A 15,000-nucleotide genomic window follows, 5' to 3' on the forward strand; every position below is an offset into this window, starting at 1 on the left:
GTTAGCCAAAAGATATTTTTTGCTACCAGTCGGTAAAACCACACAGCTTTCATTCATTTGTGTTTTGAGAATAAGAACAAAACAGAACAATTGATGAATCTTAAGGGGGTATTGTACTTCACCAATCCCTCGATTTTCATGGATAAGTGTCAGGAGTCGCTGGATTGCCTCTCCTGACATGACGTCACGATAATTATCAGCTGTGACTAATTTCGTGATTAGATTATTTTTGGTATTTAAGCATTGTGATTTTCTGTGGACGCCGTTGGATCGCCTGGTGAAGTACTGGTTAAGTTCTGGTTTCGTTTCCTGTAAATCCTCGTAGTCATTGCTGTTTCCATGACGCCCCGCCGCATGTTGTTTTCGTTTGTAATGAGTGGTCAAGCTAAGTTGTTGAAGTTATGTTACCCCGTTCAATAAATCAACCTACAAGAGCTACAGATCTGCCTCACCTTTCCATTCCTTCGGCGACTCTGCATCTGGGTTCAACTTCCCCTGCGATCGCTTCGCACTACGCGGCGGCGATCCTAACAGCGTCCACAGAAAATCACAATGCTTAAATACCAAAAATAATCTAATCACGAAATTAGATTATTATCTAATTTCATGACGTCACGATAATTATCAGCTGTGACTAATTTCGTGATTAGATTATTTTTGGTATTTAAGCATTGTGATTTTCTGTGGACGCCGTTGGATCGCCTGGTGAAGTACTGGTTAAGTTCTGGTTTCGTTTCCTGTAAATCCTCGTAGTCATTGCTGTTTCCATGACGCCCCGCCGCATGTTGTTTTCGTTTGTAATGAGTGGTCAAGCTAAGTTGTTGAAGTTATGTTACCCCGTTCAATAAATCAACCTACAAGAGCTACAGATCTGCCTCACCTTTCCATTCCTTCGGCGACTCTGCATCTGGGTTCAACTTCCCCTGCGATCGCTTCGCACTACGCGGCGGCGATCCTAACAGCGTCCACAGAAAATCACAATGCTTAAATACCAAAAATAATCTAATCACGAAATTAGTCACAGCTGATAATTATCGTGACGTCATGTCAGGAGAGGCAATCCAGCGACTCCTGACAATAAGTGGGATCAACCCTATTATAAATATGTACCATACTACGTTTTCGTACCTATACAAAAATACAAGTACACAAGTACAATTATGTATTTATGAAATATTTCAGTTATAAGTATATGAAAACACAATGTATTAATATCTAAATATATATAAAAAAATGTAAATACTGTACCCAAAATGAAAATAGTTCACTTCTGCTTGATATAAATGAATAAAAAACAAGTTAATGGGAGTTTTATTCCAAGTCCATGGGGGGAAACACCCTTTCAGCGAGGTACAGTTTCATGTTCGGGATAAAAGCGTTTGTGAAAGCTTTCGTGATCCAGGCTTTCCGGTTGCTCATCCAGTAGACAGGCAAAGGGGCTTTCGTTTTGTTTTTCTTAAACCAAGAGGACGGTTGAACTTGTTGATTTAGGCTGTCTTTGCCATGAAGTCAGCCAGCAGCATCCCCACACATGCGATCCGTGTAAGAATGCATCCTCTTCCAAAAAACATGCTGCGGAAGATAATCACTGTCTTCAGTTATGTTAGGGAACTCTTCCTTGACGTATTGTGTCGCGGGCCAGACCTTGCTCGCCACCGGCATGTGCCGCCGGATCACTGGCCGATCGGCCGCTCTCTGTAGCTCCACTTTTCCACCCAAGTCCCCACTCCGCAACAGTGAGGCGCCGGTAGCTCCTGTAATGATTATTCGGCAGGACACTTAGGAGGCATTTTAAACGTCGATTAGAATCTCAAACACAGCAGGAAAAGAGGTGGCCTGGTGAGGTGAGTGGTTAGTGCGTCGGCCTCAGCTCTGGGGTCCCGGGTTCAAGTCCAAGCCAGTCCACCTGTGGTGAGTTTGCATGTCCTGCGTGGGTTTGCTCCCACATTCCAAAAGCATGGATAAAATAAAATCAGCCTTTATTGACACCATACACAGCTGCATATAACAAAATTGATGGTGCTACTCTACGAAGTGTGTTTTCCCATTAAAAAACATAAATAAGTAATAAAAAAATCACGTCCTGGCAAGGTGAATTCTAAAATATGGCACGATCTAAGATATTTCACGTTGTTATTGCACACCCTGAAGTTATTGCACAGAAGGAATTGTGTGTCGTGCTAATGCAAGCTCAGAAAACTAATGGCTATGGGGGGGCTGTCCCTACGTCTATTTGTCCATGCTTTGTGAGACGTGTAGCATCTGCCAGAGTGCAGCAGCTGGAACAGGTTGTAACCAGGGTGGTATGGGTCCCTAACCATGTTACCCGCTCTGCTGAGGTAGCGAGGGCTGGCAATGTAATTCAATGAGGGCAGAGAGCATCCGATGATTTTCTGGCCGGTGTTGATCACTCTCTGCATGGCTTTTCTGTCTGCTGCCATGATTCCATCATATCACACTGTAATGCAGTATGCCATGATGCCATCCACAGTGGCTTTATAGATTACCAGAAGCTAAGTGTCAATGTAATTCCTCCAGAGTACCCTCAGGAAACTGAGTCGTTTCTGGGCCTTCTTCGCCACTTCCATGGTGTTGGTAGACCAGGAGAGCTTGTCCGTGATGAGGACCCCCAAGTTTTTGAAGGACAGAACTGTGGAGTATAAAATGTATTCTTTATACTTTTATTCAGTCTAGTTACTAGGATAGAATTTTGCAGAGCCTAGTGGAAATTTCCATCATGACACCTATGAGTTAGGGGCGCGTCATATACCATGACACGCCCATTTCTTTGTTCACCTCTTCCTGCCTAAAGTTTGTACGTGGTTCACATGACTCTTTGTTGATTAAAACTATATTAACTGTTGGGGGTAGCTAGAGATTCGAACTGGTCAGGCTGGGGGATGGACTCATCTACCAGCGCTGGCCAGTCTGACCCCCTCCTTCAGCTGAAGTCTGGTAAATTCTGATCACGACCAACTCTGTGTGCTTCCTCTGATACGAAGTTATTGAATGTATGTGGATTAGATCCAACATTTTCTGGTGCCGAAACCCGGGAAGATTCATTTCTGAATTTCCGCAGTGGACTGAAAAGCCAAGATTTCTGAAGTCAGCTACTCTTACTTTGAAAAAAGAGGGCAGTTTCGGTCAATCGCGGCCCGTTTGAAGAAGGAACCCGGCCGGAGAGAGGAGGCAGGCAGACAGTAAAGTGCTGTTTAAAATTAATGTATAAGAAGGCTGGTGAAAATCCCGTTTTTCCTCTCGTGAAAAAGTTCGAGAAATACATTCCATAAATGGAAAATATTTGCATATCGTTGGGGAGTATGTATGTCAAAAAAGGGGAATACACAAGATATGCGGCAGACGTAAACTTTGGCCATAGGTGACGTTCATATATTTGTATAGGATGGAATAAGAATGAATATGTTTAGTGCACGAAACATGTTTCGTTGTTTTTCTTTCCATAACAAGATGAAGTATGCTTTAGCGTGAGTCATATTAATGACCATTAAAATATCACGGATTGTATTAGCATCAAACAATTAATGTCAACCAAATGCCGTTAACCTAGTTCTTTTGAGAATGTTTAGTGCTGATAGGACAGCAAAAGGTTAGCTGCCAAGAAGCCCCAGACTGGGGATGGCCCTCTCTACTAGTGATAAAAATTGCAGACCACTGATGTCTGATGAGTGTGAGCGTGAATGGTTGTTTGTCTTTTTGTGTTTTTGATTGGCCAACCACCAAGATATAATCAATCCGTTAGATATCAAGGTGGAAAAGGATTTAGCAAATTGGAGTCAATTTCTGAAATTGCCAAAAAGCCCTTTACAGGGATGGCGACGACAAATTATGGAAAAAATATTTTGTCAAATAAAATTTTTAATAAAAAAAACAGTACTCAAATATGGAAGTTGAAGTGGAGGAACAAATCTGCTATGCGAAATTTGGGCGCACTGAGAAAAACAAAGACAGTGCATGATATGAAATTGCAAATTGCCATTGATTTATAGTGATAATGGCATCCAAATTGTGTTAACAGAACAATTGACTGAATTGACAAAAGGTTCCATAACGAGGTCGACCAGGAAACAAAATATGGAAAGCTTATTTATTAGACCACGCCAAACGCCATTATTCACTACCGGTTGGAGCTGAATGATTAGACTAATCTGCTTAAAAGAAAAACATGTAATGAAATGCATTGAATTTGGGTTAGCAGAAGGAGACTGTACTTCTCAACAGAAAACATGGAGAAGACGCACGAGCAACCCAAAATGAAAAGGTCCGTACACGTGTTGCTGACCAAACAGCAGACACGAGAATAGCGGGATCCACCTTTGCACTGTAAGAAGGTTCTCTCAGTTGAAACGTTTGAGGAGACAGGTAAGATAAACTTTTTGACGTGATCAGACGTAATGGAACGCATTTCAATATTGATTGGAATAAATTATTGCTCCGGGAGCCATGCCATGAACCAAATGGGAACTTTTGGTATTGGTTTTATTGTCTCCATGAAAAAGTGAAAGCGTTTCAATTGAGACCAAACTGTCTTACAGATTTTTAAAGTAAACAATTAGAGAGAAAAGAGAAACTACAATGGATAGAAATGTAACTTGATCTTAGTTTTATGCCTGACTATTGAAAAGTATTGATTAAGAAAGTTTTATAAGAGATGATTGGCAAACTCCAAAGACAATGGAATCTTACATTTGATAAAAAAGACTACTAGTTTGGGATATTTTGAATTTCCAAACAATTGAGTTTAATATACAACGCGATACACATTGTTAAATGAATTGGGACTTGTTTACTATGCTTATTATAAGTAATGAGTTTTAATTGCTCTAGAAGACAATTATGATAAAAAAATATTAACCTGACAAACAAGGGGTGTTTACATTTTAGTAGGTTCAATTCTTTTCAGAATTATGAATGTATACATTTTTTTCTGGATATTAATTGATGTGAATGTAACTGTTGCAGAGAGCGGGAAAGCTGTTTTCATGAGGAGAAAGCAGCCTGGTTCGCTTTCTGTATTTTTCATATTTTTTGTATGATTAGTTAATTTGTGTATTTGCAGGAAAGGAAAAATCAAATATAGTTCTTGATCTTAACATGGAAGCAGTGATCAAAATAGAATAACAGCTGGTGTATCTACTTTTGAGTGATAGGGCATTTAGATTTTCACAAACAAAGTGATGGAATAAGTAAGATTAGTGGGATTTTTGTTCATTGGAGTATTAAGCCCAACCAAGTGGCTGTTTGCAGGTGTTAGGCACACGCTAAAGACGACAGCAGCTAAAGCAGCAGCGCAAACACTTACTGCACAATATACACAGCTAAAGGCCTACCGTGCCTACCAAAAAATATTCCAAAATTGAGCCATGGAAGGAGTCATGTTTCAACAGGGGGGGATGATGGACATGGTACAGCGTGTGTTCCATGTCCCAGAGGTCTAAATACCTACTTTTTGTAGGAACTGGTTGATTTGTTGCAGACATGGTGTGCAGGATAACCTCAGGCCCAAACGAGGACAGCATCCAAAAGAGCGTGGGACTGGTAGAGCAAACAAATGTTCATGGAAGACCATTTCAACCTCCTCTATGGGAAGGTGAACGATGACAAAAGACTAAGGGCGAGGCAGATCTACTCACAGAATGGATGGTAACATGTTTGGAGAAGCTAGTCCAAAGCACATGCAAGCTGCCGTGATCCCCTTTTGTCTACTTTGCAGGAGGTGGTGAAGCCAGGTGACTGGATCCTGATCCGAGTTATAAAAAAGTCCTGATTATCTCCAGGGTTGGGAAAACCCATTTGTGGCCCAACTCACCAACCTCCACAGCAGCAAAGAGTGCTTAAATGTCATAGTGGATTCACCAATCCCAGGTCAGGGTAGTTGGAGACACAGGTGACTCTGAGTAGACTGGAAGTTGGACGGTGTCAAAACCCTTGTCCGTGAAAAACTCACCCGTCTACTCACATGCCACAAGCAACCCTCACTTAACCTTGAGCTTCCATAGACTTTCCACTTCTACACAGAGGCCACAGTGAAAGCTGTTGCCACCCACATCACAGTGACTGCACTGTTAGTGACTGAACTGTCAGTGACTGCCTGGGCGTGTCTGAACGCCCCACCCACAGAGACTCGAGTTGGAAAACAAGATGGTGACATACTCCTATCACAGAGGAGAGTGAAGTGGTGTGAACAGAACAATCTGGAGAACTACTATGGAGAAGATGTGTGGTATCCTGACATCCTGAATTCACTGGGTCTAGACATCACACTTAAATCTGCAGTTAGGCAGATGAGATGCATTCCTTTTAAGGGTAATGAACATAACAGTAAGCGATGAGAGATCAAAATCAGTGCAATTCAAACCACATGATTCAATCTGGGGGGGTGGTGTTCCACGTGACCATAACCCCCCCAGAAAATCACACTATCACAACTTTGCCAACTTCGAGTGGGTAAAGTTATGCTCCGTGTAAAGACATTGAACTGTTACATGAGTGTGGGTTAACGAAACTGTCAAGGCCCTACAGGGTATAGCAGATGATGTAAAAGCCCTAAGGGAAATGGAGTTGCAGGATAGAGCAAAGGACGGAGGTGCGTCCTCAGGCCATGTTTTTATTATCTTTATTCGTGGCCTTTATATCTTCCGCAGTGGGGTGTATAAAGGGTTGAGGGACAGGCAGAGATGGTCGGATCCAGCAAGGTGAGGGAGGGTTGTGGCTCAATAAGCATGTTTGAAGTTAGAATAAACATGGTCTGGATTTTTATCTCCTCTGGTGTGACACTTCACGTACTGGATAAACTTAGGCAGAAGAGTCTTTAAACATGCTTTGTTGAAGTCACACGCGACAACAAGGACTCAAACTGGGTTGGTCTGTTGCTGTTTGCTTACAGTCGTTACCAGGAGGCTAAGGGCCGTGCTAACGTTAGCATCCGGTGGAATGTAAACAGCCATTACAATGACTATTGGTAGCTCCCTAGGTCAATAGGAAGGCCTACACCGAACTGCCAAGAGCTCTGAATCAGGAGAACAGTGAGTGTTAATGATGCTACTGTTCCAGCACCTGTCGTTGTGTATAAAAGTGGTTCAGAAAATGAGATGAGATAGTGAAAAGTGACGGTGCAAATGTATGTAAAGTATGCAATAAAGGAATTTATAATATATACGAAAGCAGAAGTATGCCTTTTAGGAAAAAGTAAGGAAAACTGACGGTCAATTTCAAAAGAAATGCAGACAAATTTTACTTATTAAAGCAAAGTTTGGGTGTTATTTCTGGTAAAACATTGTAAACCAAAGTGAAAATATGATGGAAATAAAAACTCACAATAGCGGTGCTGTTGCGTAGTTCATGCGACTAATTTCAAGCAGAAATGACTAAGAAAAAGCAATCCAGCAGACGGCTGATGTGGTTGGCTTTGAAAATAAAATGTGAAAATTATCATCTTAGTCTTTGCTTGACAATACTACGAGCTCGCAGGGCCAGATGCGGCAAATAAAATATAAAATATTCTTGGTAAATAGGGAAAGACAACAAACATTAGCAGTCGTAGTTTTACAGCTCCCATGAATTTAAAACCAAGGCCCTCCCAAATCACCTAAATGTTTGCCTAGTTGCACCTTAAGGAGTAGCAGCAGCAGTGCACATTTAATGTCAAACTATAAAACACACTTTTTAAATAAATTGTATGTGATGTAGTATCTGTATTTTAGATGTGTTTTTCTCCCTTATAGTATCCCTCATAGGAGCATGGCTCTCCTTTTCTACATGCTAGGGCAGGGGTAGCCAACTCCGGTCCTTGAGAGCCGCTATCCAGTCTGTTTTCCATATGTCCCACCACCAACACACCTAAGTAAAATAAATAGGATCGGTAATAAGATTCTGGACAGCTTGCTGGTGAGTTGATCCTTTGATTCAGGAGTGGTAGAGGAGGGAGATATGGAAAACAGACCGGATAGCGGCTCTCGAGGACCGGAGTTGCCCACCCCTGTGCTAGGGCATTACAAATTTCTGAAAAATTGTAGGCATCTACGCAATAAACAGGGGTTAAATTCCATACCCTCTATATTGAGGGGTGATGTTACTTGTACTGCAATATTGTAAGTGGAATACTGTACTGTGTAATTCAGTTTCATCAATATGTTGAAAGGCATTAACCTTGGTGAACAAGTTTTTTGGTGTTACAACCATTGCTTAAGGTCAAATTTGACGGGTGAGTTCTCTACAGTTAAAAAGCGTGCAACTGTATTCTAACCTGAATCTAAATCTATTTTAATCTGACAATCATTTGACATTTTGCCACAATATTAATCTCTGACACCTGTTAGGTAAATGGTCCAGCCTTTGTTTGGTGACTGTACCAGGACTTCTGGAGCATCCAGCCACAGGCCTGTTTAGCTCTCCCCGAGATGCAGACTGAGCTATTGTGCGAATGCTGTTATTTCGCTGTCCGGGAGTATGGAAATGAGTGATGCTGCTGTTCCGTTTTGGGGAGGGAGTTTGGATCGATGGATCTTGGCTGGTAATGTCACTCTCTTGTTCCTCCGGTTTTGGATCCCCATCTTCCTCTGTAGGTGTCTGATGGCTTGCTAAGAAAGGGTTGGAATAGTAATGTAAAATAAGAAGTGTGTGCTCTGTGGAGAAAAGTTCCAAGAGTGATAATGTTGCACACCTGCAGCCATCTGGAAGACTTTCTTTTTATCATCAGTGCGCTCCTAAAAGGATTGAAATAACAAATTATCAATTTTCTATATTTTCTTAAACTACAAATGTCCAACTAATTTCACAATAGGCCATGTGAGTGCGGACACCTAAGAATATCTCACAGTTGAAGGGTTCAATCCCAGGTTTCTTCCTGTGTGGAGTTTGCATGTGATCCCCGGAATTGTGTGGGGTACACCGGTTTCATCCCACATCCCAAAAACATGCAAGATGAGCATGTTGAACACTCTGAATTGCCCCTACGTGTGAGTGAGTGAGAGTGTAAATGGTTGTCTGTCTCCTAGTGCGCTGCTATCGGCTGGCCACTAATTCAGGGTGTCTGTCCCCCGCCTGGTGCCCATCGTTAGCTAATCCAGCACCCCCTGTGAACCTTGTCAGGATAAGTGGCACTAAAAATGAATCAAACAATTTGGAGATTTTAACCAAGCACCACCTGCCCGGAATCAACTGGATTGAGTTATACAAGAACACATTGGTGAAAATGTGTCGTCTTCCCTGGTTGGTAGGAAAACCTATACCCACTTGGCCCTTTGTGAAATATGTTTGACACCTGTGACTTAACGTGGTCCCTTGGACTAAGGCTCGAAACCACAACTATTATTTGGGAAACAACTCTACCACATGCAACATGTCATTTAGAGGCTCAAGCATTGTATTTTGTCAACAAAAAAAATTGCAGTGCATATATAATGCATATTGTAGAAATTGTGATGTAGGCAAGTTAGCAAGTTATAATATGGTATTGTAGTGTACTATATTTTTCGAACTAAAAGCCGCGTTTGAATATAAGTTGCACTAGCCAAAAAAATGAACAACGAAAGGGGAAAAACTATCTCTCTCTCTCTCCCTCTCTCCCTCCCTCCCTCCCTCCCTCCCTCCCTCCCTCCCTCCCTCCCTCCCTCCCTCCCTCCCTCCCTCCCTCCCTCCCTCCCTCCCTCCCTCCCTCCCTCCCTCCCTCCCTCCCTCCCTCCCTCCCTCCCTCCCTCCCTCCCTCCCTCCCTCCCTCCCTCCCTTCTTCCAGGGACTCCGGCGAATTGCCACTCTTGACATCGCCAGCCCCTTCTTCCCGGGACTCCGGCGAATTACCACTCTTGACGTCGCCAGCCCCTTCTTCCAGGGACTCCGGCGAATTTCCACTCTTGACGTCGCCAGCCCCTTCTTCCAGGGACTCCGGCGAATTACTACTCTTGACGTCGCCAGCCCCTTCTTCCAGGGTCTCCGGCGAATTACCACTCTTGACGTCGCCAGCCCCTTCTTCCAGGGACTCCGGCGAATTACCACTCTTGACATCGCCAGCCCCTTCTTCCAGGGACTCCGGCGAATTACCACTCTTGACGTCGCCAGCCCCTTCTTCCAGGGACTCCGGCGAATTACCACTCTTGACGTCACCAGCCCCTGCTTCCAGGGACCCCGGCGAATTACCACTCTTGACGTCACCAGCCCCTTCTTCCAGGGACTCCGGCGCATTGCCACTCTCGACGTCACCGGCTTCCTCCTCCAGGGACTCCGGCGAATTACCACTCTTGACGTCACCGGCCCCATCCTCCAGGGGCAACGGCGAATTGGCACTCTCGACGTCGCCAGCCCCTTCTTCCAGGGACTCCGGCGAATTGCCACTCTCGACCTCACCGGCTTCTTCCTCCAGGGGCACCGGCGAATTGGCACTCTCGACGTCGCCAGCCCCTTCTTCCAGGGTTTCCGGCGAATTGCCACTCTCGACGTCGCCAGTCCCTTCTTCCAGGGACTCCGGCGAATTACCACTCTCGACGTCACCAGTCCCTTCTTCCAGGGACTCCGGCGAATTACCACTCTCGACGTCGCCGGCCCCGTCTTCCACGAGCGCCGGAGCATCGTCGCCGCTTCTGGGCGGGCAGGCGCTGGACAGGCAGGCGCTGGACAGGCAGGCGCTGGACAGGCAGGCGCTGGACAGGCAGGCGCTGGACAGGCAGGCGCTGGACAGAGCGGTGCTTGGGAGAGCGGTGCTTGGGAGAGCGGTGCTTGGGAGAGCGGTGCTTGGGAGAGCGGTGCTTGGGAGAGCGGTGCTTGGGAGAGCGGTGCTTGGGAGAGCGGTGCTTGGGAGAGCGGTGCTTGGGAGAGCGGTTCTAGAATGGCCGTTTGTCACCAGAAACCTGATCCGTGGCTTCGGTACGGGTGCGACTGGCGACCCCAAAGGCAACGGGAGTACTTTGCGTGGCCTTGGCACAGGAGCTTGGGGCACTTGAAACGGCGTGGTCGGCCGAGTAACTTCGGCCACTTGGACAGGCGTGGTCGGCCGAGTAACTTCGGCCACTTGGAAAGGCGTGATCGGCCGAGTAACTTCGGGCACTTGGAAAGGCGTGGTCGGCCGAGTAACTTCGGGCACTTGGAAAGGCGTGGTCGGCCGAGTAACTTCGGGCACTTGGAACGGGGAGGGCTGCATAGTTTCTAGGAGATGCTGGTACAGCGTGATCGGCCGAGTAACTTCGGGCACTTGGAAAGGCGTGGTCGGCCAAGTAACTTCGGGCACTTGGAACGGTGAGGGCTGCATAGTTTTTAGGAGATGCTGGTACAGTGAGGTCGGCCGAGTATCCTGGGACGACTGGAACAGCGAGCTCGGCCGAGTAACTTCGGGCACTAGGAAGGACGTGGTCGAGGTCGGGAGAGGAGCTTGGACGGACGTGGTCGGGAGAGGAGCTTGGACGGACGTGGTCGGAAAAGGAGCTTGGACGGACGTGGTCGGGCGCGTAACTTGGACAGTGGTTAGTGTGTCCAGGCATTGCTTTCGCTTCGCTCTACGGCGTGGCGCTCGGCGCCTCCTCTGGGAGGATTGCACAGCACCCCCGCCATCACGTCGTGTCCCATAATAGGTGGTCAGCCCACTCTGTAATTGCTGGTCGGGGTATTTGGAGTAGGAATTATCGGGGGAAAAATAGGGGTAATCCTCCTCCAGTGGAAGGTCTCGGGGTCCGAATTGGTCGAAGAATTCATCATCGGATTCCGAAACGCCAGCGAAAAAATCAATTTCCTCAACGACGTCCTCCTCACCAGAATCTTCAGGCTCCCTCCATGGTCAATCAATTCCGCTGGTCATAGGCATAAGATAACTTGGGCGGTTTCTGGTGGTTGTACGCACCTGGGCATCATGATTAAACTGTAAGGGCTTCCCAGGGCGACGTGCATGGCAGTGGTGGGGCGTAGGAGTACGCTGCGGATCTAACTCTCCTACCAGCTGAGACTCATCTCCAGCAATGATGTGCCTGAGAGCCCCGCACCGCGGTGTGTTCATTACAAAACTCCTAAACGATTCTGAGGGGTTTCTTATACACTCCAAGCAGTCCGGTGTCTTCGAGGTGGATAGTTGGCGTCGCCGAGCGCGTCGGCGCGAGCGTGGGTGGCGCTCCGCTGGGTCCATGATGGTCGGATCGTGCTGTTACGATCGCGTCGCGGAGTGCGACGCGATCGGAGGGGAAAGTGAACCCAGATGCAGAGTCGCCGAAGTAAATGGAAAAGGGGAGGCAGATATGTTGCTCTTGTAGCTTGATTTAATAAACGGTGGTGGTAGTATTATGTTGTGGGGCTGTTTTTGCTGAAAAAGGATTCTTCAAGATAACCTAAAGTCATCAGCCCGAAAATCGGGTCTTGGGCGCAGTTGGGTGTTCCAAGGGGACAATGGCCCCAAACACACATCAAAAGTGGTAATGGAATGGCTAAATCAGGCTAGAATTAACGTTTTCATATGGTCTTCCCAAAGTCCTGACTTAAACCCCATTGAGAACTTGGATTGGATTGGATTGGATAACTTTATTCATCTCGTATTTGGGAAATTTCATTGTGGCAGTAGGAAGAGGGTGATTAGACAGAATTTAAAAAAAAGATAGAAGGGCTGTAAAACTTGTGGACAATGTAGAAGAAACAAGCCCATGTCAGAAATCCATCAAATTTAACTGAACTGTACCAATTCTGTCAAGAGGAGTGCTCAAAGATTCAACCAGAAGCTTGTCAGAAGATTGTAGATGGCTACCAAAAACGCCTAATTGAAATGAAAATGGCCAAGGGACATGTTACCAAATATTAGCGCTGCTGCATGTATATTTTTGACCCAGCAGATTTGATCACTTTTTTCTGTTCACCCATAATTAAGTCATAAAACAACCTAATGTCATGAATGTTTTTTGTGACAAAGTATCTGTTCCAATCACCATCAGAGAAAAATCGGAGTTGTAGAAATAACTGGAAACTCAAGAGAGCCATGACAATATGTTCTTCACAAGAGTATGTAAACTTTTGACCACAACTGTAGCTAATGGGTTGTTGGAGCGGCTCCCAAGCTTTTATCACCACTCAACAAAAGTAGAAGTAAAGTAAAAAGGAAATGTTTTTTTAGATGGAATGGCTGTCGGAGTATGTGCACATAGAAGAACTAGCTGTGAAATTGGGTGAGAACGGTCTCTTCTGCAAAACATGCAGCAATGCTAAAGTTGTAAGCGAGTTTTCCAATGGAAAAATATTGCATAGATGGGAATTTCACTATCTCAAGTGAAACATTCAGCAGAAAAGTCATTTGAATGAGAATGTGGAGTGAGAATGGCAGACATAAAAATAAGGTAAAATTAAAGTCAGATTTGTGCATATTGTAGGGACATTTATTAAGATGTTATATTCATAGATAATAATCATTCCATTTTATTACGACTAGATCATTTATAAGTAGCAGGCATGCACCTGCTTATGGCAGGTGTGAAACTGGTGTGTGCCGATTGCGAGCATTTATGATGTTGCTCACACTGGTCCTCAGTGTGCTCAGGTAGGTTGTCTGTATGCCCAGATATATGAACAATTAGAGGTAACATTGCTCCACAGAGTTTCGATGTGATTTCTTCTTTTTATTTAAGTGTTACTACGTCCAAACAGCTACGGCGAATGATGACACTCAAAGGGAAGGTGCAAGTTCTTGATATGGCAATGAAAGGGAACACTTATGATCACACTGTCATTTCGCTCAATTTTGAAGGTATTTGAGACTACCTTTAGCTCCATCAAGAAGGACGAGGCTAACCTTGGTAAGACGTCTTCAATTATACTAGTAAAACAGCAAAGAGGGATGTTACATCTTCTAATAAGATTATCATCTGTGTTGAAGCCACTTGGGCTAGGTGAATAACTGACTTCTGAAAGAATAGCAGTTGGATACCTAGTCACTACCTCACAGTTATTCACCTGTTGTGGCAGGTCTTGCAACCTGGCTACTGCTATAGTTTAGGTATGATTGTACAAAAAAGTCCAACAACAGCCAATGTTTAAATAATCAACACATGCCTGGAACACCCTCTTGCGGTATATATCTTATATATTTTGTGAATAATTACAAAGACAAATCCAAGTGGAGTATATATAGTAACTATAAAGAAATGTGACTTATAATCCTAAAATATAAGGGTGTTAATGTATGGGTTAATGCGCCAAGATTTCTTTATTACTGTAACCACAACAGGTCAGCTATTGTGATTTGTCAATACTAAAGTATACTGTATATTGTATTGCATAACCACCTGAATTAAATTGGTCATCCAATCAGGAGACAAGCCCAAAGGTAAACTAAACAACATGTGTGTACCATTATCTTCAAAACAATATTAGCAACTTTATGCTATAATGATTTTAGACTCACTGTCTGAAGTTGCATCATCAGCTGGTTGTTGGTGAATTTTAAAGATCTGGCAATGGCCTGGAGATAGTATATCAGCATGCTAAAACACAAAAAGTTGATGGAAATTATCGTACTGTTTTGTTGTGTATGAGTGTATGTGAGTGTGTGGAGGCGGGGCTGGGTCATCTGTACATGTGGTCTTACAACAAAAGCAGTAGTGCTGGTAGAACTACAACTGGGCTGGTGACATAACTCATCACTTTACTGAACCACTGGGGAAAGTCGCTGGCCACTGTTTCAGATAGTATGTCATAGATTTTTTCTTGACCGCTGTAAGAAATAATGACAAAATGAAAAGTTAACTGGGTTACCGACGCTAAACAGTTGTACAAATAAGGAACACCAGGCACAGTATTGCATAAACAAGGATTTGGGTAAAGAAATTCATTTCTGTGACTGTTATATGATATATAATTTTACCTGTGTACCTTCAAATAAAAAATATGACCAACTTATTTATGGCATTGCCAACCAAATTTTCTTTCCATGTATGATTTGGTGCATGTTATGCCTGTTCATTGATGAATAAAATGCATTCTGTCTTGTAAATAAAAAAATATCAAAAAGTTACTTCTCACCTAAAA

General features: G+C 44.3%; 1 protein-coding gene across 1 annotated transcript in view; it reads right to left on the reverse strand.

Annotated features, from left to right (window-relative positions):
- The window catches only part of tmc3 (transmembrane channel like 3), a 62,473-nt gene that overhangs the window by 1,406 nt on the left and 46,067 nt on the right, over nucleotides 1-15,000 (reverse strand). Inside the window, 5 exon segments of the mRNA XM_077711674.1 lie at nucleotides 8,330-8,597; nucleotides 8,681-8,723; nucleotides 14,378-14,456; nucleotides 14,561-14,686; nucleotides 14,995-15,000. The exon segment at nucleotides 14,995-15,000 is cut by the window's right edge and continues 105 nt beyond it. Of these exon segments, the coding sequence (XP_077567800.1) occupies nucleotides 8,330-8,597; nucleotides 8,681-8,723; nucleotides 14,378-14,456; nucleotides 14,561-14,686; nucleotides 14,995-15,000 (522 nt within the window).

Source organism: Stigmatopora nigra, unplaced genomic scaffold (assembly GCF_051989575.1).
Source record: "Stigmatopora nigra isolate UIUO_SnigA unplaced genomic scaffold, RoL_Snig_1.1 HiC_scaffold_27, whole genome shotgun sequence".
NCBI lineage: Eukaryota > Metazoa > Chordata > Actinopteri > Syngnathiformes > Syngnathidae > Stigmatopora > Stigmatopora nigra.